Source organism: Antechinus flavipes, chromosome 4 (genome assembly GCF_016432865.1).
Source record: "Antechinus flavipes isolate AdamAnt ecotype Samford, QLD, Australia chromosome 4, AdamAnt_v2, whole genome shotgun sequence".
NCBI lineage: Eukaryota > Metazoa > Chordata > Mammalia > Dasyuromorphia > Dasyuridae > Antechinus > Antechinus flavipes.
This window is the reverse complement of record NC_067401.1, coordinates 350,097,442-350,124,060: the sequence shown is the minus strand read 5'-3', so window position 1 is coordinate 350,124,060 and position 26,619 is coordinate 350,097,442. Positions and strand designations below refer to the sequence as shown.

Below are 26,619 nucleotides of genomic sequence, written 5' to 3'. Positions count from 1 at the left end.
CATCAGGATTTGTGGGTTTAAGATGACTACCTCTAAGGGGCAGCTAGATGATGCACCTGATAGAGCACTGGCCCTGGAATCAGGAGGACCAGATTCAAAACTGGCCAGACACTTGCTAGCTGGGTGGCCCTGGCAAGTCACAGATCCAATTACCTCAAAAAAAATTACTTCTTCTCTCACTAACAAGCAACATAACCAGGAAAAAGCCCCAAACTGAACCCCAAACTCTTCATCTAAAAAATGGAAGTAATTAGCCTCTATGATTTCTAAGTTCTCTTCCATGCAGATCCTTTAGACTTGAGACTAAATTAGTGCTCAGCTCTCAGTACTCTGGCACAGAGTAGGCATTTACTAAATGCTTGTTCTCTTGGACTCTGCTGCAAAAAGTGGCTTTCATTCCTGGAGCTGCTCCATGTCCAAGCCAAGGCCCTCCAATGTCCACAACAGTGTAGCCAGCTATAATTTCATCTGCAAAAGAGATTTCAAATCTCACTGGGCAGAGATGCAGGCTAAGATAAGCTTCTGAGAGCAAAATGTTGACAGAATGCTATTAAGCCTGAAAGTCTTCAAGAACCTTTCTTGTTCCCTCCAGTCCAACTCTTTGTTTTCCTCTTTAATTTCATTGGGTGCAATCTGAGGGTGATTGCAGATCAATGGTGATCTCTATTTACCTGCAAGAAATAATCACGTCGTTCAGATCCCAAACCAATGTCCTGAAATGGTCATCACTGAGTAACATTGGCTACCTACCCAGGAATCTGTCTATGGAACAGAAAACAACCTGCCTGGTCGACACTCCTAGAACTGAAGCTTGACTAGGATTCTTTATAGTAAGTTAATTCTCTATTCATCACTATTTCAGAGCAGAGATCAAACCCTCAGTTTACAAAAGAGAAAACCGGGGCTCAGGGAAGTGAGTGATTCCATTCAAAGGGTCCAGAGCAAAATTGAGATAAGAGCCTGGTTACTTGGTTCCCAGCGCACTTCCATGAAAGATTGTGAGTTCTGTTCTCAGGAGGGGAACAAGCCTCTTGTGGATTGGGTTCAATCAAATAACTAGATAGCCTTAGGCTTGTTTGTGCTTATTAACCATTCTTCCAGTACCCAGTGTTTCCCTTTTTGCTCTTGTAATTTCATCTTTTCAACTCTGAGACTCAGATAACTCTTTAAAATTAATTTAGTAGTTTAGAGAAGGTTCAAGATCTGTTTTGGAGTTCCAACAATGAAACTATAAATACTTGATGTGCTTGAGTATTAATTTAATTTCTCACCTTTAATTTCCAAACAGAACTGTTGCTTTTTTTTACTACTTCCTTTATTCAGTTCACACTCTAGATCTGTTTACTTTGGGGTACACGAGCAACCTTCTTGAGAAAATATTATTTCTCATAAAAACTTAATATTTTAGAATTGTACATTTGGGGTATGGAGGAGGTTTATCCCAAATAACTATCAGGTAAATATTAGTGTATTGATTGTAATGTCAATTACAATTTTTTAAGATCATAAAAAAATTTGTTTAAAAAAAAAAAAGAAAACTTGTTATTATTAGACTCTTATTGAATTGATAGTGTTGGGCCCATAATAGATACTAAGTGACCAGATTGATTAATTGACCAATGACAATGAGTATTTATACCTACCAATGGAAGATCTGCAAGGTCCATAGCATATAAAGCATGATTAAAAATTCATTAATAATTCTTTGGTGTTTATTTCTATTATCAAAGTGTTTTATTTTCCAAATCCTTTTTTTGCATCACCCTTATGACCTTAAAATATTTATAGGATCATGGGAATTGAAACTGAAAGAGATCTTGAAGATGGTCTAAACTCCTTACACACTTAAAAACTGAGAAATGACTTTCTTAAAAATTTTTAACAACAGAGCTCAATGTGTTTTGAGCTTCCTGGTATCATATGAAGTTCAAATATATATGTATAACATGCAAAAGATGTACATATCTATATGTGAAAATGTAAATAATTTCATTTACTAATGTCTTGATTTTAAAAGTATTAACAATTTCTTAATAATATTGATGGATAATGTGAAAATAGGTTTTGCATGATTTTCTATGTACAATTAATATTTTATTACTTGCTTTCTCAGTGGGTGGGGGAGAGATTAGAGGAAGGGAGAGCATGTGGAACTCAAAAAAAAATTTAATTTTTAAAATAAATAATTTTTTGAAAATTGAATGATTGCCTACTCTGCAATATTTTACATATTACTTCATTTAAGTCACATAAGAATGCTGAAACAGATGGGAATATTATTATTTCCACTTTTCATATATGGAAATGGAATCATTGTAGAAAAGTGAATAGGATGCTACTTTTGGATTCAGGAAGGCCAGGTTCAAAGACCTTCAGATGTTTACTAGGAATATGGTGTTGGGCAAGACACACTTTTTCTGTTCCTGAGTTTCTCATTTGTAAAATCAGAATCATATTAGCACCCCATGTCAGGCAGTTTGTAAGGATCAAATGAGATAATATGTGCAAATTGTAAGGTACTCTATAAATCAGAATTATTAAAATTTTTACAAACATGCTATCTTTGAATTAAGGACCCAATTATTAGACAATGTTCAAAGCTGGCAAATACATTAAGTGAACTACGTTTCTACTTGTATACTTAGTAGAAATTAAAAAATGTCTTTTCCCTAAAAGAAATTATAGTCTAATCGGAGGTGATAAGACAGGTAGAAAGTGATAGGATCAAAGGAAGTAGCTAAACAAAATAGTATTTTAAAAAAGCAAAGAGGATCCTGGGAGTTCAGAGAAGGCTTTAGGAAAGAGAGCATCCAAGTGAAGCGTTGAAGACTGAAGGTTTTCAACAACCAGAGGTCTGACAGGACTTTGATTCAGGCGTGGGGAACAGCTTACATCATTGTTTAGAGGGAGAAAGTACAGGAGGAGATCCAAAATCAGTGAGTAATCCAGTTTTTCTAGAACAGTTTCAGAAAAGAATTGCTTTAAGATAAAGTCATCTGGAGCCAGATGGTATGGGACCAACCTAAGTGAAGAACTTTGCTCAGACCCCATCTGTACTAAGTTTTGTTACAAATTCTATAGGCCACAGTTTTATTATGTTAACATCCTTTTTTACATTTTGAGTTCCAAATTCTCTCCCTCCATTCCTCTCACTGCAAAGGCAAACAATATGATATCAATTATACTTGTGAAATCATGCAAAACTTATTTCTGTATTAGCCATATTTAAAAAAAAGAAAATGAGAAAATTATACTTCAATTTGCAATCACAGTTCATCAGTTTTCTGTCTTTTTTCCCCATGAGTCCTTTGGAATTCTCTTGGATTACTTTATTGATGAGAGTAGCCAAGTTTTTCACAGTTGATCATCACCACAATATTGTTGTAACTATGTACAATGATCCAGTTTACCTTACTTCACTTTGTATTAGTTCATATAAGTTTTGACTATATTTTTCAAAAACCACTAGTGATTATATGAGAGTACTCATCATAACATAGGCCACAACTTGTTCAGCCATTCCCCAGTTGATGACTATTTCCTCGATTTCCAATTCCTTGTTACCACAAAAAGCTTTATTACCACATATAGTTCTTTTTCCTTTTTCTTTGATCTCTTTGGAATACAGATCTAGTAGGGGCATTGCTGGGTAAAAGGGTATACATAGTTTTATAGCCCTTTGCTATAATTGTTTTCCAGAATGGTTAGATCAGCTCACAACTCTACCAACAGTGCTTTCGAGTACCAATTTTTTCTATCATACTTTCTATCATTTGTCATTTCTTATAGGTGTGAAATAGTACCTTAGAGTTGTTTTAATTTCCATTTCTCTACTCAATCATGATTTAAAGCATTTTTATATGATTATCAATAGCTTTGATTTCTTCTAAAAATTGCCTGTTCCTATTCTTTAATTGTTTATCAACTGGAGGATGGCTCTCATTTTTATAAATTTGACACAGTCCCCTACAATTTCAGAAATGGTCTTTATCAGATAAATTTGTTATAAAATGTTTGATATTACTTTATTTTCTATGATATCTTTAAGCAAAATGTAGTTTCCCTGATTATCTCTTTTGATTAGATCTCTTTTTGCTTTTGTTTTGTCTGACATCATGATTGCTACCCTTGCTTTACATAGTTTTAAAAGGACATAAATAATCTGAAGCATGTTCAGAAGAACTCAATCAGAACAATGAAAGATACTGATCCCATATGACATAAAGATCAACTGAAGAAATGGGGCATGTTTCTCTTAAAGAAGAGAAGCCTCAGATGCATTTTAAGTATCTGAAGGATTGTCATGTGAAGGAAAGATTGAAATTGTTCTGTTTGGTATCAGAACAGAACCCCCTCAAAACTGAGCAGAGATTATGCAAAGGTAAATTTAGGCATAATGTCAGAAAAAATCAACAAGCAGAGCCATCCAAAAGTGAAATACAGTTCCCCTTCTTCAGCCGTTTTCATTCATGGTTACATTTAGGTATGTCCTAGTGGGGATACCTAGTTTAGTGAGCCACTAAGGTCTTTTGTAATTCTAAATCGGATTCAGCAGGGAATCAGCATTTGTACAGTTCCTGCCCTGTGCCAGGCACTGTGTTGAGTGCTTTTTATAAATGTCATCTCATTTGGTCCTCACAACAATCCAGTGATGTAGGTGCTATTAGGATCCCCATTTCTGGAGGCAAACAGGATTAAGTGACTTGCACAGCTGCATCTGATCTCAGAGCTCCCTCCAGTGCACTACCAGCTGCCTCAATCCCTAATGAGTAAATGATCCTATAAACTAAAGGGAGATGCTGGAAGTTTTGGAGCAGGAATGATCTAAAAAGCAACAGAGGCTGGATTTACAATGAAAAAAACCTGTGTTCAATTCCCGACTCTCCCAGTTACTGTGCATCCTCAAGCATCTCATTCGAGTTTCCTCACTGGTTTAAAAAAAAAAAAAAAAAGTGAATCCTACATGCCGGGAAAGCCTGTTAGGAAGAAGGAAGCAAGAACCATGGAAAGGACGGGTTATAGGCCAGGAGATCGGGGATGGGGCCTGAACTAGGACGGTAAAAGGATGGAAATAAAGAAACAGATGGGAGAGATTCAATAGGCTTCAGCAACTGACTGGGTGAGAAGAGGAGGGGCAAGAATGAGGAAAGGCTCAAAGGGGGTTTGGGTCTTTTAAAAACAAAAATGCCCCTGGGGTCATACCAATCATACTTCTGGATGATTTGCTACATCAGCTGCTTCCTTCTGACAGGAAATGTTCCAGCTGCTGAGAATCAGGCAGCTGGCGGGAGAAAGAAGACAAAGGGATGAGTGAAGGGCCCCTCTATGTTCTCCCAAACTCTTACTGTTCTTTGTAACAGTCTCAAATCCTCATACATAGGTAGGAGCATCCCAGGTAGGAAGGACATCTTGAAGACACCAGATTAGAACATTCTATTTTTATCTAACTCATTCCTTTTCATCTCCTCTCTCACTTTAAGTTTCTACTTTGAAATAAAGTTTTCCACAAGCCTAATCTAAAGCCCCTGTTCCCTAGAGCTCCATAGAGGAATTTTGTCCTAAGAAAAACACAGAAATAATTATTGGCACCTAAAAGTGGAAATCATTGAAGAAAGGCATGTCTAGTTGAGGTCTGAGTCCATCTGCAAGTGAAGGATGCTTCCAAATGTCCCAAATCCTCAGGGCTCTGCCTTTCTTCTAAATCACACTCAATGTTGGAGGAAAAAGGGGTTTTTTTTTGTCATGTGAAAACTGCCCAACTTTGAGTTGTACAGTTGAAAAGAAACAGAGCTCTTCTAGTTTAACTCCCTCATTTTCTTGCTAAAGAAACATAGAAAGGTAAATAACTGTAACTCAGTGATTGAGACAGGACAAGTTTCTCTCCTAGTCTAGCACCCTTCAAAGAAGCTTCAGTAATAATATGTTTGCAATCATATCTAGATGTAGCTTTAGTGTCATGTAGTGACATGTCATCACAGTGAGATGTGAAGTCACAGAATTAAAACTGCAAAAGAGAATAACATTTTCGTAGAGAGAAAAAATCATCAGCAATTAGGCACCCAGTGACAGTGTACGGTAAAGAAGTTATTGGCTGGGTATTAAAGGTATGATACTCAAAAGGTTCTTTTCTCCTGTTCAATTTCCCTTGAGGCATTTCTCTTTTTCAAGGAGGAGAGAAATCCTGGTGGTGGTGAGGAGGAAAAGATGAGATGCTTTGGGAGTACAGCTGCCTTGCTAAAACAGAACAAAACATTAATTGACATGTGCTGTAATGAAAAGAAATGTTTTACATCAATGCACATATGGAACCTACATCAATTTGCTTATTGTCTTTGAGCAAGGGGGAGGGAAAGGATGAAAGGAAAAATTTGGAACTCAAAAAAATTTTAAACGAATGTTAAAAATTGTCTTTCCATATATGTTTAGAAGAATTGTACATGTTTAACCTATATCAAATTGCTTGCTGTCTTGAGGAGGAGGGAAGAGAGAAGGAGGGAGAAAAATTTGGAACACAAGGTTCTGTAGAAGTGAATGTTGAAAACTATCTTTGCATGTATTTGGAAAAATAAAATACTATTTTTAAAAACTGTCTTTCCATGTAATTAGAAAAATATTATTTAAAAAGAATTTCAATCCAGCTCTTTCTGACTAAAGGACTAACATTAATTACTATAACTATATAAATAATCCCTAAGGTCCCTTCAAACTCTAAATCCCATGAATCTTTTTTTTCTTTCAAAAATTGAATAGCATCTATACACATCATTTCCCATCTCTGCTGGCAGGTTTAAGGAAAAGAATTGATGAATTTTAGATAATGGAGAAGCTTCCAACTATTGTCAGTTCTCCAGAGTCTACATCAGATGTCCATACCCAGGTGAATGGGTCCTTCTTGAAATCACCATCAACAGATGTTTCAGTCTATGTTTCTCTGCTTATCTCCATATTGGGAACAACTGGCAATGGACTTGTCATCTGGTATCTCATCTTCTACTTCAAGAAGAACTCTTTTATTGTCTACATCCTCCACCTCTCAATGGCTGACTTAACTTTCCTACTTTGTACTTCTACCAATACTATAGTTCACATGATTTATTCCAAGAATCACTCAATCAGGCTGCAATTATTTGACTTCATCTTCTGTGGGCTGATTCTGTTTGGCTACAACACTGGCCTCTACCTCCTGACAGCCATCAGCGTGGAGAGATGCCTATCAGTTCTTTACCCTATTTGGTACCAATGCCAGCGCCCAAAGCACCAATCTGCAGTGGTCTGCACTTTGCTGTGGGCACTCTCCATTTTTGTGACCTGGTTAGAAGGCTTTTTCTGTTTTCAGGATACATTTCCCAGATTCCCCTTTAGACCCTGTGCTGTTGTGAAAGTATTTTTGCTTATCTTGAACTTTCTTGTGTTTGCCCCTCTCATGGTCTTCTCAAGCTTGACCCTCTTCATCAAGGTCTTCTGCAACCTGAAGCACCGCCAGCCGACCAAGCTTTACATCATCATCATCACCACAGTCATTCTTTTTCTTGTCTTTGCCATGCCTTTGAGAGTCTTGCTGATGTTATTTGATTTCCAGGATGAAAACTATGAATTCCTATTGCTATTATTTACATATTTGAATTTGTTATCTTGTATTAATAGTACCATCAACCCAATTGTCTATTTGGTGGTTGGTCAGTTTAGGGGGCAAAAATCCAAGAAGACCTTGAGAGATACACTGCAAAAGGTGTTTGAGGATAAATTCTGTTCCTCTGAGAGAGAGAAGACAGCACTCTAATTTCAGTGCCATTCAATGGGGGCAGCCGTAAAGGAGCAAGCAGTATTAAATGAATTAATGTCTATCTAGCTCAGAAAATACTTACAAGAGTGATTTGCCTTAAGCACATATATGACCATGTCACTCCAATGGTTCTGTTGCATCTATGGTCATAAAAACACAAACTCCACTGTTTTGCTTTTAAAACTCTTTCCAAATTTATTACCTAGTATTCTCTTTCTATATGTGGATAGATTGCCAGGCCAGCAGTCAGGAAGGAGTTGAGTTCAAATGCAGCCTCAGACTCTTACAAGCTATGTGATCTTGGGCAGGTCACTTAACCCTGTTTGCCTCAGTTTCTCATCTATAAAATGAGTGGGAGAATGAAAGGCAAACCCTCTAGTAACTTTTCCAAGGAAACTTCAAATAGGATTACAGTCAGACATGATTCAGAGGACTGAAGAAGTCCCTGCATTTTGTGATCCAACTTAAACTTGTTCCTCACATAAGACCTTTTACCACACATCTCTGTGACTGCATCAGTCAGTCCGTTTCTGAAATGTATTCCTTTGCCTCATAGGATCCCTTTTTTTCCTTCAAGACCCAGCTCAATCATATTTTCTCCATGAAGTCTTTTCTGATTCCACTCCCTATTCCTCAGCTGCTAGTACCTGCCCTCCCAATATATCTTGTAACTACTTTGCATTTTTTTGTTTATTCTCTTTATGTTTTTTTCCTATCTAGGAGATAGGGATAGGGAGGATGGGTACTGGCCCTGTGATTTCTTTGATATAAAGAATTCTTAGACAGAAAATTCCTTCTACCAATGCAAGCTGGCATTTTTTTTTTTTCTGAAACAATCTTAGAAAGTTCCCAACATCTTAAGAGATAAAGTCTAGTCCTATAGCCAGGAGGTGACAGAGACTGAGCTTGAACACGCATATTCCTGGCTTTCAAGGCTGTTGTTGCTATCCACCATACTATACTGCCTCTCTCTTTATTTGGAAAACACTTAACATAGATCAGGGTTGTCTGCTCTGTTGGAATGCAAGGTCTCTGAAAGTCAGCATTGTTTTACTCGCTGTATCTGCCTCCATACACCTTGCACAGAGTTGGGCACATTTGTCCTAGGTCATTTGTTTCAGTCACCTCTGACTCTTCATGAGACCCTTTGGGGTTTTTCTGGCAAAAATTCTGGAGTGGTTTACCATCTCATTCTCCAGGTGTGGCATATAATAAGGCACTTAATCAATGTTGGAAGGATAAAATAAGATCATATTTGTAAAGTGTTTTATAAACTTCAAAGTATGAATACTAGCTATGACCACTACTACTACTATGTAAAATATATTATTTATGTACATGGGACAATTTTGGAAAGAAAAAACTTTGAAAGACTTAAAAACACTGATCAAAGCACTGACGCACCGGACCTATGATGAAGCATGTTACCCATTTCTGATGGACACAAAAATTTAGACACCAACACAATATAGATTTGTTTTGCTTGACTGTGTATATTTGTAACAGACGCTTTTTTTGTTTGTTTCTTTTCTTGTACTTGGTTACTTGGGGAGAAAGGAGTATGGTATGGAATGTGCAATAGTGAGGCTAAGGGAAAGAAAGCCCTTATTATGAAATTTTTTCACGTATAGAAGAGACCAGAAGGCAGTTCAGAAGGAAATACAGACAAGCAAGGCTTGTTTTATTAATTTGAAATTAATACATAGAATTTTATTAAACTTTTTTTAAGCAGGCAGAGTGAAAAGGAAAATTTCATAAAGGGTTCTTTTTTGTGTTTGGCTTTATATATGAAAATATTCTTTTTCCTTGATGTTTAGAATTTTTGAATTTTTTTTTAAAAGAGACATCAAAGGTCTATTAAAAAAGGACTCTTTCTTCTAGATGGTTCAGGCTTCTCTAGAAATGAACTAGTCTACACTATCTATATGGGCCCAGTAAGAGTGTTGCCTTATAATAGAGAGAATATTCTATATTTATTACATGTACGTATATGTATATCTACATACATGTGGGCATTGACACATAGGCATCCATGCATATGCAGATATAAGGTACTGCTGTCTTTAATACATGAACAATTTAGTTGCCAAAAGGAGCAGATAAATAAAAAGGATTAAATCACTTTGTAAAGAATGTGAGGTGATATTACAAGAAAATTTGAAGAACATGGAACATATTACTACTAGTCAAATTTAGGGATAAGTGAATAATTTATGATCAAACAAGAGATAGAAATGTGGTGAGATATAAAATGGATAATTTTGATTACATCAAATTAAAAATGTTTTGTACAAATAAAGTAAATGTAGCCAAGAAGGAAAGTTAAAAACATGTGGGGGGGGGGGGGAGGGAATTTAAGACAGTTCCTTAGATAAAGAACTCATATCTCAAACATATTAAAAACTTTGTCAAATCTATAAGAATGAGAGTCATTAATAAAAAGTAAATGGATATGACAGACAGTTTTCCAAAATAAACCAACACAATTTACAGTCATATAAAAAGATGCTCTATGTCATTATTGATTAGAGAAATATAAATTAAAACAACCTTGAGATATCATTTTACACCTATCAGATAAATAATAGAATAATACAAAGGTTAAAATAATAGAAAGGGAAAGTGACAATTGTTGGAGAAAAATCTACAAAAGTTAGGACTTTTAACTCATTGCTGGTGGATCTGTGAACTGATCCAACCATTTTGGAGAGAGATTTGGGATTATGCCCAAAGAGTTATTAAACTGCCTATACATTCTGACCCAGCAATACCACTATTAAGTCTATTTCCCAAGATGATTAGGGAAAATGGAAAAGAACCTACCTGTTTATGGCAGCAAAGAATTAGAAATTATGGGAATGCTCTTCAATTGGGGAATGGATAAACAAATGGTGTCTATAAAAAAAGATGAGTTCAATGATTTTAGAAAAGTATGGAAAAACTTACACAAAATAATGAATAGTGAAAAGAGCAGAATCAAGAGAATTTTAAATACAGTAATAGCAGTATTAGTTTAAGAACAACTTTGAAGCAGCCAAATCATTCTATTATAAATACCCAAATTAACTTCAAAGATCCTAAGAAGGAAAAAGCTATTTGAATCCAGAAAGGAATACTTTATAGTATAGGAAATGATGAGCTGATTGATTTAGAAAAACATACAAAGACTTATACATAGGAAGGAAGATATTATCCACTTTCAGACAAATATATGACAGGAAGAAATAAGCATAATATAGTCTTACATATATGTGTATTATATATTTATGTATATATGTGTATATGTGTGTTTTATATGAAAAAAAAAAGTAAAAAGTGAACAGCAGAGAACAAAAGAAACCTAACAAGGAAGCAAAGTAAAGGTGGGCTGCTTTGAAAACAATGTGTATTATTTATTATAGATAAATTTTTCCTTTTTACTTTTTTTTGCTGAGGAAATTGGGGTTAAGTGATTACCCAGGGTCATCCAGCTATGAAGTGTTAAGTGTTTGGGGTCAGATTTGAACTCAGGTCCTTCTGATTTCAGGGCTAGTACTCTAAATACTGCACCATCTAGTTGTCCCAAGAGGTTTTCTTGAAAAGGAAATTTATTATTTTATGTTGAATCCTCTCTTATGGTCTACTGTATACATGGCAAATGTTTTTTTTTTTCTCTTCCCATTTTTGTATTTAAGGGTTTGGTTTTTTTTTTTAATTACCAAAAAAAAAAAAAAAATGTGAGGTGATTTTTTTCATATTGAGAGTTTGGTGGCTGAAGGAAATAGAAAAAGAACTTAAAATTATAAAATACAAGTGTGAAGAAACACACTATTCAAAGACATAAAATGTTAAGAGCACTAACTTTAAGACTGAGAAGCTTTTGCCTTTTGTTACTTAGAACCAAACAGCCAAACTCCTTTCTTGGATATCTCCACAACCCAGTGTGCTAATTACCACTACAAACCTTCCATATGCAGCTCTCCTTTATGTGTTGTCCTCCTCCATTATTATGTCACTTCCTTGAAATAAGACTCTCTTATATGTATTTTTGTTCCTTGCCTTTAGCAGCATCTGGCACAGAGTAGTATCTTAATAAATTATCTATCCATCACTCAACTAGCTAGCTAACTAGCTAGCTGTCTATCAATTTGTCTATCTAGATATCCGTTTTCTGTTGTGGCTGTCAGTTGTTTCAGTGGCATCCAACTCTTCATGATCCCATTTTGGGTTTTCTAGGCATAAATTCTGGAGTGATTCATCATTTCTTTCTCCAGGTCTTTTTTTTTTTTTTTTTTTTGGGGGGGGGGGGTGGAAGGAGGTGGGGGAAGTGGCTGAGGCAACTGGGGTTAAATGACTTGCCCAGGATCACACAGCTAGGCACTGTGAAGTGTTTGAGATCACATTTGAACTCAGGTCCTCCCGACTCCAGGACTGGTGCTCTATCCACCACGCTACCTAGCTTCCCCTCTCCAGCTCATTTTTACAGATGAGAAAACTGAAGCAAACAGGGTTAAGTAAGTTGCTTTAGGTAACATAGCTAGTTAAGAGTTTGAGGCTGGATTGGAACTCAGTTCTTCCTGGCCCCAGAACCAGTGCTCTCTCTACTCCATTACCCAGTTTCCTTGTCTGTACTTCTAGCTATCTGTCTTCATTTTAGTCCTATTCAAAATCAAAGGAGAACAACCAACCATAAAATGTCTTAACTGGCTTTTTAAAAAATTTCACTTAAATTTAGCCATCCAAGAATTTCAGAACTAATTTTTCCAGGCAATCATTCTGTGTCCTGCCTACATTTTTTGAAGGAATAGCTGTGCCCCATGGGGTAGGGGTGAGGGACTCTTGGAGAGGAAGAAGCAAAATGATTCCAGCTTCAACCATATGAGGGGCTGCCTCCAATCCAAGGCCTTCCGATGTCCAGAACAACACATAGAATTTCAGCTGAAAAGAGATTTCAAATCCCACAGGACACAGACACTGGGATTGTTGCCAGATTTGATATTAGCCTAGAAAGGCTTCAAAAACCTTCTTGAGTCATTCCATTTAAACATCTTGCTTCCACAGAGAACAAAAAGATCGCGTTTGTTCCATCAGGTGCTCTTTGGGATGATACAGTCTGAAGAGTGAATGAGCCCTTTGAGCAGTTCCCAGTAAAAAACACCTGTCTAAACTGACAATTGCTCAATTACACTGGCATCCCCATCCTCCCAAGAAGCTGTTTGCAGAGAGAAAAGCAAGTGGTTGGAGGAAAACTCAAGACTGGACAGGATTCTTGACAGTAAGTTCACATTCAATTCATCCCTATTTCACAGCAAAAGGGGACCTGAGATCTCCCTCTAAATTTACTCAAAGAAGTGAACTGAGGCTAAGGGAAATGAGGCAGGGGATGAGAGGTCTGTGGGAGAAGCGTTTGACCCACTGTCAAGGATAGAGTTAGACAAAAGCCTGGTGTCCAGGTTCTCATACTAAGGTTCCTGCTTCTCTCCCATGGGAAGAACACTCTGACCTAGCTCTGACCATAAAGGAGCCTCTTTAGCGCACTGGCAATTATGCACCCATTGGCATCTTGGGCTTATTTATGTATATCAACTTCCTCTTCCTGAGATATTGGTATTGTGTCAATTTATCTTCCTTTTCCATCTATAATTTCATTTTTTCAGTGCTCTGATTCTCAGCCAATTCTGTAAAGCTAAGGTACCAAGTTAGAAAAGTTAGAGCTCCATTTAGGATTTCATAGGTCCTTGCTGGGTTGGCATGTTAATTTAATTTTCATTAATTTTTCATTTTCCTCACTAACTAGTGTTGTCCTTGTAGGTTCTTCTTCCTTAGCACACAGTATCAGTCATGCACATTGGGGTACATAAGCAACTTTCCCAGTCAGTCAATAAAGCATTTATTAAGTGCCTATTAGGTGTCAGGCACCCTGCTAAATTCTGGGAATACAAAGAAATACAAAAGAGAGTTTCTGCCCTGAAGGAGTTCACAGTTCTCAAGGAAATATTATTTCCCATAAAACTTTTATATTTTAAAAATATCCATTTGAAATTTGTATTTCAAGTAAATCATAGCAGACAAATATCAACATGCTGATTTCAATGTCAAAACTTACAAGGGTATTAGAAAACATGTTACTATGTAACATGTAATAAATACTTAATGAATTGTCTCTTATCATTGGATGGTTACAGATAGAGATGTGTTAAATGTACCTAGAAGGAGATTTGAAAAATTCTAAGTTCTTTGTGCTCCACAGCTCCAATTACTGAAATTCTTTTCTGCCTTCAAGACATTAGTTTTTCCAATTTATTTGTGCTTTCATCTTCTCTTCTGTTGTTAAGTTTCTTTCAAAATCCTCTATATACCTTGACCTAAGATATTACCTGATGATATTTATGAAATTATGGAAAGTAAACCTGGAAGGGAGCTTAAGTATTGTTTACCTCAATTCCCTAATTTTATAAACTATATTGTTGTTCTATGAGTCTCCTCTTATTCAATACATGCTCTCAGTCTATTTTATTGAGGTAAGTAATAGCAACCTTCTTAGGAATATTTAATTCTCACAAACCCTTCTCATTTTAAAATATTCATTGGGGGAAGGAGAGTTAATACTTATAATATTAAGTAAATATGATAAATATAAACATGTTGAACACAATGTCAAAATGTATATAATTATAAGAAAATGTATCATAATTAGATTCCCCACTTAACTTTTTTAAGTGTTTAAAACTAGATAGAAGGTCCATAGAAGAAAAAAAAAATGAAGCATTAATTATGTTTCTCTGTTCACTTTTTTTGTCAAAGCTTCCCCCCCACTTTTAAAAGAAATCTTTATGCCTTTCTCAGTTTTTTTTTAAATTCTGAATTCCAAATTCTATCCCTTTCTCCCTTTTTTCACTAATCCAAGACAGTAAACAATCTGATATAGGTTATACATGTACAATCATGTAAAACTTTTCTATATTAGTCATTTTATTATTTTCCTCAATTACCCCAAACAACAATTTTTAACATTCTTTTTTTTAAAGTTCCAAATTTTACTTTTCCTTCCTATACTTCATTTAGATATCACTTGAAAATTGTAGATTCATGGGATCATGGGAATTAGGATAGAAAGTCCATGCATAGAATCTAATTCAATTTTCTAATTTTACAAATTCAGACATTTAGATGAAGGGAGACAAAGTTACTTGGATACAGAACTCAGTTAAGATAGTTTAAAAATAGGAGGTCTTTTCTTAAGAAGGTTGCTCAAGTCTTGCCCCAAATAAAATAGATGCAGCATATACTATCTAAAAGGAGACTTCACAAAGCAAAAATAGTACAAAATGAGCCTGTTGAAATTCATACATGCTAGTGGAAGTATATTTTCTTTTACAAAGGGTCTCACTAAAAGCAGAGACCATTCTTTTACAACTTTAGTTTAGTGTTTCAAACTAATTGAAGGGTAGCTTTTTCTGCTTAGATTATAATATCGACTTCTCCAGGCCTAAATTTCCTCATTAGTCAAATGAAGAGGCTGAATTGAATTGGATAGCCTCTGAGGTCTCTAATCACACCAACCCTGTAAAGATAGTTGTGTGGAACTAGAAAAGCATTATCCCAGAGAAAAAATATTTTCCTTCCCCAGGGCTTCCTTGGGCAGGCCACAAAGGCCTGTTCAATACAAAAAATATTTGAACTTGAAACCTAATGAACAAAATTCTAATAGAAAAATAAATTCTGAATTTGGATTCTGGGAATATATTTTCTTCCCCATTTCATCATCCCTCTGCTATCCCAGTAGAAGAATCAGATTATTTATTCCTCACCCCTTTCCCTCTGAAGAGTAGGAATGGAATCTCATTCAGCTCCCAACTTCTTGTCCAAGACAGATGGAATGGGGCAGGTTAGATGGCGCAGTAGACAGAGTCCCTGAAGTCAGGAGGACCTGAGTTCAAATCTCAGACCCTAAATACTTCCTAGCTGTGTGACCCTGGGCAAGTCACTTCATTCTAATTGCCTGATCCCAAATAATTAAATACATAAATAATCTAAAAAAAGAAAGAACGAAAAAAGAACCAAGACAGATGGAATGGGGATAGGTGGGGAATGGAGATTACAAGTGGGAGCAGAGATACAGGTGCTGAAAGAGCAGTAAAACAAAAAAGGGTATAAGAGTGGAGTGCTTACTTGCAGCTCCCCCCCCCCATCCCCTATTTACCTTTTCTCCTAATCCTCTTCCTTTATCACTTCTCTTAACATGGCCATCTTTTTTTTTTTTTTTTTTTTTAAACAAAGTTCCAGGATTCTTTCAATCTCCTTTCCTTCCCATCCTTACCAGCCAGAGCTTCTATTTAGTGTCTCTCTTCTCTACTGCAGAATGGAAACACAAATCCAATTCATTTATTAGATTAAACGCAAATTTCTTATAACACCATAAGAAAGATGTAAGGATGAAATCAGGCACTGACCCTGCCCTCAAAGAACTTAAAATCGGTTAGGGAACTATAGCCTATACTTCGGTTCCTATTTCTGTCAAGACTTTGAAAGAATTTTACTGATGTTATCTGAGTTTCAGAATGAAAGCTGAGTTTTTTCAATATTGTTTATATTTTTAAATTTATTATCTTATATTAATAATACTATCATCTGATTGTCTATTTGGTGCTTGATTCAGGGAGCAGAGAATCAGGAAGTCCTTGAAAGATATATTGCAAAAGGTCTCTGAGAATATAACCATGTCTGAGTGAGAGAAAAATACCTGGGCACTCCAAAAACAGTGCCCTTCTCAGAGCCACTTGTAGATTCTCAGATGGGAAAAGAAAAGATTACTGCCTATCCTTACAATTTTTAAAAATTCTTTTTGCACCTCTTAAGGAAAGGGCAGGCTTAAAAAGTATTGTAAACATATGTCCTGGTGGGGCTGTCCTTACTGCTCCTAATCCAATCCATTCACTACCTTCTAATCCTCTTCTATAATAGATGCTGGAAAATGGTTTTACTTATTTTCAAAAAGTCTTAAATGTATTACTAATGGTACCTACTATGCAGCATTGTCTCATTAATAAGTAAGTCCCTGGCTAATGCCTCCCATAGAGTAGGTACTTTAAAATGACAGATGATTGGTCATCATCATCAGGTTGATCTTTAAGATCCCTCATAGCACTAAAACCAATTAATGTATGATTTAATAATTAAATAGCATTAAATATCATCTACATATATACTATTTTTTATTTCTGCTGACAGGTGTGATGAGGAGAATGGATGGTTTCTAGATAATGGTACTGTCCTCAACCAGCAGACTTACTATGGAGTTCATACCAGATGCCCTGAGCCCTATGAATGGGTCTTTTTCAAATTCACAATCAGCTGAAATTATCTCAACTTATGTCTCTCTGCTCATCACCCTGCTGGGTACAGCTGGCAATGGATTTGTCATCTGGTTTCTCATCTTCCATTTCAACAAGAACCCTTTCACTGTTTATATTCTTCACCTCTCAATTGCTGACTTGACTTTCCTTCTTTGTACATTTACTATTGATACAGGAAAAATAATTTGCTACTATTTAAATATTCAATCATTTGAGTTGGAGTTATTTCTGACCATTTTTTATATTTTGATTTTGTTTGGCTACAACACTGGCTTTTACCTCCTGACAGCCATCAGTGTAGAAAGGTGTCTGTCGGTCCTTTACCCAATTTGGTACAAATTCCAACGTCTGAAGCACCAGTCTGCAATTGTCTGTACCTTGCTGTGGGTACTCTCTATTTTTGTGAGCAACTTAGAATGTTTTGTGTGTATTTGGTCAGTAAGGTCCAGATTGCCTTTTAGAATTTGCACTGTTGTGGAAATATATTTGCTTATCTTGAACTTCCTCATGTTTGCCCCTCTCATGCTCTTCTCAAACTTGATCCTCTTTATCAAGGTCTTCTGCAACCTGAAACACCACCAACCAGCCAAGCTTTATATCATCATCATCACCACAGTTATTCTATTCCTTCTCTTTGCTATGCCTTTAAGAGTCTTGGTGATGATGTATAACTTTGAAGAAGAAAACTATGAAACTCTGGGATTTTTATATCCATATTTGAATATATTATCTGTTATCAGTAGTACTGTCAACCCAATTGTTTACTTGGTAGTTGGTGGACTCGGAAGACGGAAGACTAAGAACTCTCTGAAAGACACACTGCGAAAAGTATTTGAGGATAAGCCACATTCAAGAGTGGGATCATAGATCAAAAATTCACTTCAAATTCAGTGCCCCTCGCTGGAAACAAAACCTATTCCGTCTCTAATTAAGATTACCTAGAAAGTATATTCTGATCAGGGTAAGAAAAGATTGTTGCCTATTTGAATAGACAACTATTAAAATTCCTTTTGCATTTTCTAGGGAAGGTATTGTAAACATACACACAAATATATACTATATATACATATACATACTCTCCTTAAACCATTCCACCTCCTCTAATCTGAGTCTCCATCCTAGACAATGGAAAATAGTTTTGATTCTTTTCAAAAGATTTGCCTGGAAACCCTCCTCTATATCTTATTTCTGACTAGTTGTTATTTCCTTGTAGGCTAAGTCTGACTTTTTTGTATTTTAATCCTCACTTTTTTTTTCTTTTGATCTCATTCATTTTCATAGGCTCCATTATCATATAGCAGCAGCAGATTCTCAAATTTATATATCTAGCCTTCATCTTTCTTCTGACTTCAAGTCCCATGTCACCAATTGTCACCTAGACATCTCAAATTTAACACTGCCAACACAGAACTTGCTGTCTTTCCTTTTAGATTCACTAGATTTTTTTGCCTCTCAATTTCTGTGGATATCAGTGTTCAAATCATCCAGATTCAAGTCACCCATCTTTGAAGAGAGCCTTTCCTCAGCCCTTTTCCAGCTTTTTTCTCCTCCTCTCATAAAAAAGCAATGTGATATACCTGATAGGCCACTGGACTTGCACTTAGGAAGCAATGGATTCAAATCTTACCTCAAACACTTAAGAAATCCTGGGCAAGTCACTTAACTTGTCTGTCTTTATCTACAAAAATACAGCATTGGACTTAATGGCCCATAAGGACCCTTAACTCTAAACCTATGACTTTAAGTCTTCATTCTTCCCTTGCCTTCAAGTTGAATGTGATCACCCCCCTTAATCATCTTCCTATCCACTGAGATGCCAAATATTATCAATTTTATTTCTACACTATCTCTTGTATGCATCCTGTTCTTTCTACTCATATATTCCCAACACAATTCAGAACTTCTTACTTGTACTATACAGTAGCTTCCTAACTAACTGCTCTTCCTGCTTCTAATTTGTCCAATTTGTCCTCCACAAGGTGGCCAATTGATGGTGCTGAAGTACAGATCTGATTATGTTACTCAGGCTGTTAATAGTGGCTTCCTGTTGTCTCTAAGAAAATAAATCCTCCTCCTTGACATTCGAAGCTCATTAAAAGTGTTTCCAGTCTTTCCAAATTAATTTCAAAATGCACTCCCCTTCTCCATACGCCTCTATTTTCCAGGCAATCGAGTCTATTTGCTATTTCCCAGGCAATCTAGTCTATTTGCTATTTCCCATATAAGATATTTCATTTCCCACCTTAATGCCTTTGCATATGCTGTTCCTATAGAATCTTCCCTCCCTCTCATGAAGCCCCAAACCTCCTTCCAGGTTTAGCTTAATTGCTGCCTCTGGTATGAAAGCTATTCTGAAGCCCCTTCACCTAAATTATTAGTATTTTCATTCTGCTCATAAAAGTGACTTTGTATATATTGTGTATTTCATTACTTGTGTTCATGATGTTCAGAATGTAAGCTCTTTGAGAACAAGAATTGCTTCAATTTTATCTTTTTATCCCATATATTTATTACAGTAGCTGGCAAGGATTGGTGTCTTTTGATAAATGTCTTGCAAAAGAAAATTACTGAATTACTGTTTTTTGCTGCAAAGATTTCCAAAGCACATTTTTTCTTTTTAATTTTTTTTGTTTTTACATTGCCTACACATTCTCCTATATATCTTTTCTCCAAAAATCAACTTTATGAGGATTTTAAATTTTTTTAAATTAAAGCTTTTTATTTTCAAAACATATTCATGAGTAATTCTTCAACATTAATCTTTGCAAAACCTTGTGCTCCAATTTTTCATGAGGGTTGTTTTTAAAAGAAAAAAGAGAAAATCAGCAAAACCAATCAATACATCAAAAAAATCTAAATTACAAGTGCCACAACCATGAGTCCTCACCTCTGCAAAATGTAGAGGGAGGTGTCTTCTCTCATCTCTTCTTTGGAATCAAAAGTGTTCTTTAGAATTTCACAATGTTCACTTTGTTAATTTGTTAATATTGTTCAACACAGTAAAAGTAAACTCAAGGTTTTTCCACAGCCTAAGGAAGAAAAAAAGCCAGCAATCCTAAAAAATCTATTAAAACTAAGGATGAGGGAAGTTGAGATATTCTTGACTTTTCTGAAAATCACCATCCAGATGAGGATTTGGAAGTATGCTAAATCCTCTGAAGGCAAGTAAGTGACATAGTGGATAGAATACCTAGCCTGGAGTGTGAAAGACCTGAAGTCAAATCTGGCTTTAGACACTTAGTAGCTGTGTGATCCTGAGCAAATCACTTAACCTTATTTGCCTCAGTTTCTCCATCTGTAAAACAAGCTAGAAAAGGAAATGGCCAACCACTCCAGTATCTTTGCCAAGAAAACCCCAAAAGAGGTCATGAAGAGTCAGATACTACTAAAATGAGTGAACAAAAATGATAACAAAATTAATTATTTGAGCAGTCAGAACCTCCCACAAAATTGATGCTCACCATCAGCTTATAAATAGTATTTACCTACTTTTGTTCTTCACAAACTATACGTCTTCACCTTTTGTCGCATTATTATTTTAAAATGTGATTTGAAAATTTGATTAGTAGAGAAAATTATTGTCCATAATCTCTATTCCTATAATTACTTGTAAAAATTAATAAATATATCTGTAGGTAATTTACCTGAAGTTCAGAGTGGTCTTTTTCTTCTACTAAGCATAATGAACATTGACATTTCTTCAAAAATATAACCATAAGGGGCAGTTAGGTGGTGCAGTGGATAGAGCACTATCCTTGAAGTCTGGAAGACCTGTGTTCAAATCTGCTCTCAGACATTTAAAACCACCTAGCTGTGTGACCCTGGGCAAGTCACTTAACCCCAATTGCTTCAGCAAAAACAAACAAACAAAAAGAAAATATAACCACAAGAAGAAAGCAATTTGTGACCCAAGAAAACTAGAGTACATTAGGGAATGCAAAGTGGATAATTTTGATTATATTAAGTTAAAAAAGTTTTGTATACTAAAAAATCAATGCAGACAAGATTAGAAGGGAAGCAGTAAACTGGGAAAAAATTTACATCTAAGGGTTCTGATAAAGGCCTCATTTCTAAAATATATACAGAATTGACTCAAATTTATAAGAATTCAAGCCATTCTCCAACTGATAAATAGTCAAAGGATATGAAGAATTTTCAGATGAAGAAATTTAAATCATTTCTAGTCATATGAAAAAATGCTATAAATCATTGTTTGTCAGACAACTTAAGACAACTCTGAGATACCACTACACACCTCTTAGAAATGGACTAAGATGACCGGAAAAGTTAATGACGGATGTTGGAGTGGATGTGAAAAGACTGGGACACTAATACATCATTGGTGGAGTTGTGAACTGATACAACATTCTGGAGAGCAATTTGGAACTGTGCCCCAAGGGCTATCAAATTGTACATATCTTTTGATCGGCAGTGTTTCCACTGGCTTGTATCCCAAAAAAGTCATAAAAAAGGGAAAAGGACCCACATGTGCAAAAATGTTTGTAGCAGCTCTTTTTATAGTGGCAAGGAACAGGAAACTGAGTGGAAGCCCATCAGTTAGGGAATGGCTGAATAAGTTATGGCATATGAATGTTATGGAATATTATTGTTCTATAAGAAATTATAACCAGGCTTATTTCAGAAAAGCCTGGAAAGACTTACACAAACTGATGCTAAGTGAAGTGAGCATAACCAAGAGAACATTGTATACAGCAACAACAAGATTAATTATGATGGACATGGCTCTTTCCAGCAATGAGGTAATTCAGGCCAATTTCAATAGACTTGTGATGGAGAGAGCCATCTGCATCCAGAGAGAGGTCTGTGGGGATTGACTGTGGATCACAACAGAGTATTTTCATCTTTTTTGTGTGGTGGTGTTTGCTTGTTTTTTTCCTCTCTTGTCTTTTTCCCTTTTGAGCTGCCTTTTTTTTTTTTTTTTTTTTTTTTTTTTTGCTCAACATGATAAATATGGAAATATGTTTAGAAGAATTGCACACATTTAATACTGGATTTTCTTACTTATCTTGGGGAGAAGGGAAGAGGAAGGAGAGGGAAAAAAATTTGAAACACAAGGTATTTTAAAGGTGAATGTTGAAAACTATCTTTGTATGTATTTGGAAAAATATCATTTAAAAAAAAAAGAAAGGAAGGAAATAGAACCACAAGGAAACAGAGAAAAGGTCTCAGAACCTTCCAATAAGGAGGAGGAGGGATAGGAAAATTCAAGTCAATCAGCTCTTCAACACATTTCCTCAGCAACATTACAAAGTGGTGTGTTACTAAACTACAAAAAGAATATTATAACAAGTTAAAAGGCTCTCTGCAAAACACAAAATCAAAATATGTTTTTTTTAACCTCATAATAGCCAAATTTCATGCTGAAGCTGTCAAAATTTATTTTCTCATTTGTTTGTCAAAGATCTAACTCATTACATAGAGGTCCAGTATTTTACCTTCAAAATTGATCTCAATAATCTTGTGTTACATAAACCTGGGAAAAGCAAATTAATTGAGAAAAGATTACATATTTACTCTACATACAATACAGTTGGTCTGGAGTCAGGAAGACCTGAATTCAAATGCAGCTTCAAATACTTTTTAGCTATGTACTTGTCAAATCACTTAACTTCTGTTTACCTCAGTTTCCTCATTTGTAAAATGAAGATAAGAGCAACACCTACCTCAGAGGGTTGTTATGAGGATCAAATGACATAATATTTACAAAGCATTTAGCACAATGCCTGGCATGTAGTAGGTGCTATATAAATGTTTATTCCTTTTTTTCCCCTTTTGTTTCCCTTCCTTTGCCAGGAAAACTGAAATCAGTTTCTTAAAAATTGGTTTAGGGCAGTGTCTTATAGCACATACTAAAAGTTCCAAATAGAAATTTTACTTAAACATAAAAGGACATGTCATTTTTTTTTCATGGAGAAAAAGAGATAAATGTATTTTTCATACTTCTAGCTAGAGGAAGATATCACCTTTTTAAAAAAAAACATTTAATCTTTATTTTTTTTCTCAATTACATGGAAACTAAAATTGTTAACACATTCTTTTTTTTTAAATTTTGAATTCAAAATTCTTTTTCTTTCCTTCCTCAATCACTTCCTTAAAGAAGGAAGAAATTTAATATAGATGCTACATGTACAATCATGCAAAATAGACCAAAAAAACCCCACCCCAAAATCATGAAACTTTTTCCCCCTGAGGCACTTGGGGTTAAGTGACTTGCCCAGGGTCACACATCCAGGAAGTGTTAAGTATCTGAGGTCACATTTGAACTCAGATCCTCCTGACTTCAAGGCTCGTAACAGTGAAACTTTTTTTAAAAAGACTTTTAATCTTTATTCAGATGATACCAGTTCCTTCTCTAAAAGCAGATAGTATTTTTATCACAAGTACTTTGGAATTATTTTTTTATTGCTGTATTATTAAGAATAGATGTGTCATTCACAGTTGATCTTCATACTATATTGTTGTGACTGTATACAATGGTCTCCTGGTTCTGCTCACTTCACTTTATATCAGTTCATGCAAGCCTTTCCAAGTTTTTCTGAAATCAGTCTTCTAGTCATTTCCTATAACACAGGAGTATTTTGTTACAATAATATACCAAAACTTGGTCAGACATTTCCCAACTGATAGGCATCCCCTCAATTTTCAATTCTTTGCCACCTCAAAGAGAGCTGCTATAGAAAGCAGGCAGTGACCCACACCTATAATCATATACCAAGATAAGGTTGAAAGGGGTTTGTGACCTAGACATAAAGAATGAGATTATAAATAAATTAGAAGAACATAGGATAGTTTACCTCTCAGATTTGTGGATGAGGAAGAAATTTGTGACCAAAGAATAACTACAGATCATTATTGATCACAAAATAGATAATTGTGCTTATATTAAGTTAAAAAGGTTTGTACAAACACAACTAATACAGACAAGATTAGAAGGAAAGCAATAAATTGGGGAAACATTTTTATATTCAAGGTTCTCATAAAGGCCTCATTTCTTAAATATATAGAGAATTGACTCAAATTTATAAGAATTCAAGGCATTCTCCAATTGATGGATGGTCAAAGGATATGAACAGACAATTTTCAGATGAAAAAATTGAAACTATTTCTAGTCATATGAAAAGGTACTCCAAATCACTATTGATCAGAGAAATGCAAATTAAGACAACTCTGAGATACAACTACACACCTCTCAGATAGCTAAGATGACAGGAAAAGATAATGACAAATGTTTTAAGGGATGTGGGAAAACTGGGACATTGACATTGTTTGTGGAGTTATGAACTGATCCAACTGTTATGGAGAGCAATTTGGAACTGTGCTCAAAAAGTTATCAAACTGTGCATTCCCTTTGATCCAGCAGTGTTTCTACTGGGTCTGTATCCCAAAGAGATCTTAAAGGAGAGAAAGGGATCCACATGTGCAAAAATGTTTGTGGCAGCCTTTTTTGTACTGGCAAGAAACTGGAAACTAAGTGGATGACCATCAGTGGGAGAATGGTTGAATGAATTGTGGTATATGAATGTTCTGGAATATTATTGTTCTGTAAGAAATGACCAGCAGGATGGTTTCAGAGAGGCCTGGAGAGATTTACATGAACTGATGCAGAGTGAAATGAGCAGAACCAGGAGATCATTGTACACAGTAATAACAAGACTATACGATGATCAATTCTGATGGACATGGCTCTTTCCAACAATGCGATGATCAGGCCAGTTTCACTGATCTTGAGATAAAAAGAGTCATCTATACCCAGATCGAGGATTGTACCGGTAGGAACTGAGTACAGATCACAACATAGCATTTTCACTCTTTTTGTTGTTGTTCATTTGAATTTTTTCTTTCTTATTTACTTTTTTTTGAGTTGATTTTTCTTGTGCAGCAAGAGAATTGTATAAATATGTTTATACATATTGGATTTAACATATATTTTAACATGTCTAACATATATTGGATTGCTTGTCATCTAGGGGAGGGGGTGGGTGGGAAAGAGGAGAAAATCTGAAACACCAGGCTATGCAAGGATCAGTGTTGACAAATGATCCGTGCATATGTTTTGAAAATAAAAGCTTTAAAAATTTTAAAAAAAAAAGATTATGGGAATGGAGTCACTTAGTTCTAGTCCTCATATGGACTGGAAACTGAAGACAAGAAACTGAAAGGGGCTTGAGAATCAGGGATGAGGTTTCCAAAAAAAATCTCAGAGTTAGAAATTGAAGTGAGGTCTCTGAAAGGAGGAGCAGAATGGGGAGATGGTGGGCATGGAGTTGGGAAGTTATTGGCAATAAAGAACCAAGAAGTAGTAGATAGGCAGAAAAGTACTGGAGACTCTTCTGCCTCCCAAACTTTGTGGTTTTCGTTCTACTGTTTCTCCTGCTGCCAACCAAAGAGGCCCTATCTAATGATCACATAATCAGAAAGCTGGAAGAATGGTTACTATTACAGAGGTCAAACCAGCCCCTCCTCAATCCTTTTTAATTATCTAGTTTTTTAAACACTTATCCACCCCACTTTTACTCCCTTCTATCCCATCTCTTCTTTCTTTTCCTTACCACCTTTGCCTCTTCTGTGGCAGATTCCATCCCCAGACACTTAAGAGTACAAAAGCAAAGTGAGATGTTGAGGAGGGAGTAAGAAGACAGAGGCCTTTTAAGGAAGGATAAGGAATAGCAGAAATGAAAAGGGAAATTTTTCTTTGGCTGCTGCTGGTTTTAGTTTTACTAGCTGAATCAGACTATGTAAGCAGGTAATTCAGGGTGTGTATGTTGATACATATATTCCATTAGAGCTAAAGATCCAAGCAGAAGATTGTCAAAGTAGAGAAATGAATAAACTTTGTTTCTATTGACTTGCCAAAGCCCTCTTACCATATCTACTAAGTGTCAGGCACCAAGAATTTAAAAAAAAAAAACAAAAAAAAAACTAGTCTCTACCCTCGAAGTGGGCAGCTGGGTTGTACAATGAAAGAAGCTAGGCCTGAATTCAAATGCAACCTCAGATACTTCCTAGCTGTGTAACCCTCCACAGGTCACTTAATCCTATTTGCTTCAGTTTTCTTATCTGTAAAATGAGCTGAAAAAGGAAATGGCCAACCACTCCAGTATCTTTGCCAAGAAAATCCCAAATGGGGCCAAAAAAATCAGACAAGATTGAAATGACTATGTAATAATAATAATAATAATAAAGCCATTAAGGAATTCACAATCTAATAAGGGAAATGCACAAAGTACTATCCACTACCACTCTCGTCCCCCTCCAAAAAAAAAAAAAAATAAGGAAAGAGAAGGTAATTTTGGAGAAGGAACAGTCACTGAGGAAGTTATTGCCCTTAATCTGGGCCTTGGAGACAGAGAAGCCTTTCAAAAGACAAACGATGTGGAAAGAATATGATCCAGTGCATGAATTGGGAAGGGGAGGAATCGAGAGAGAAGCAAGGACTGGTCATACCCTGACCAATTGTTATTACCCTATTTTAAAGATGAG

At 35.7% G+C, this 26,619-nt stretch overlaps 2 protein-coding genes across 2 annotated transcripts; both read left to right on the top strand.

The window, feature by feature from the left end:
- Positions 1–6,817: 6,817 nt before the first annotated feature.
- Positions 6,818–7,780, top strand: LOC127560008 (mas-related G-protein coupled receptor member H-like). The gene has a single exon (XM_051994228.1). It carries the CDS (start codon positions 6,818–6,820, stop codon positions 7,778–7,780), a length of 963 nt encoding a protein of 320 aa, XP_051850188.1.
- A 3,376-nt stretch (positions 7,781–11,156) lies between these two features.
- Positions 11,157–20,762, top strand: LOC127562386 (mas-related G-protein coupled receptor member H-like). Its single transcript, XM_051998045.1, has 2 exons — positions 11,157–13,037; positions 16,994–20,762. The coding sequence occupies exon 2, from the start codon at positions 17,026–17,028 to the stop codon at positions 17,983–17,985; it is 960 nt and encodes a 319-aa protein (XP_051854005.1). The 5' UTR covers positions 11,157–13,037; positions 16,994–17,025; the 3' UTR covers positions 17,986–20,762.
- The last annotated feature ends 5,857 nt before the right edge of the window (positions 20,763–26,619 follow it).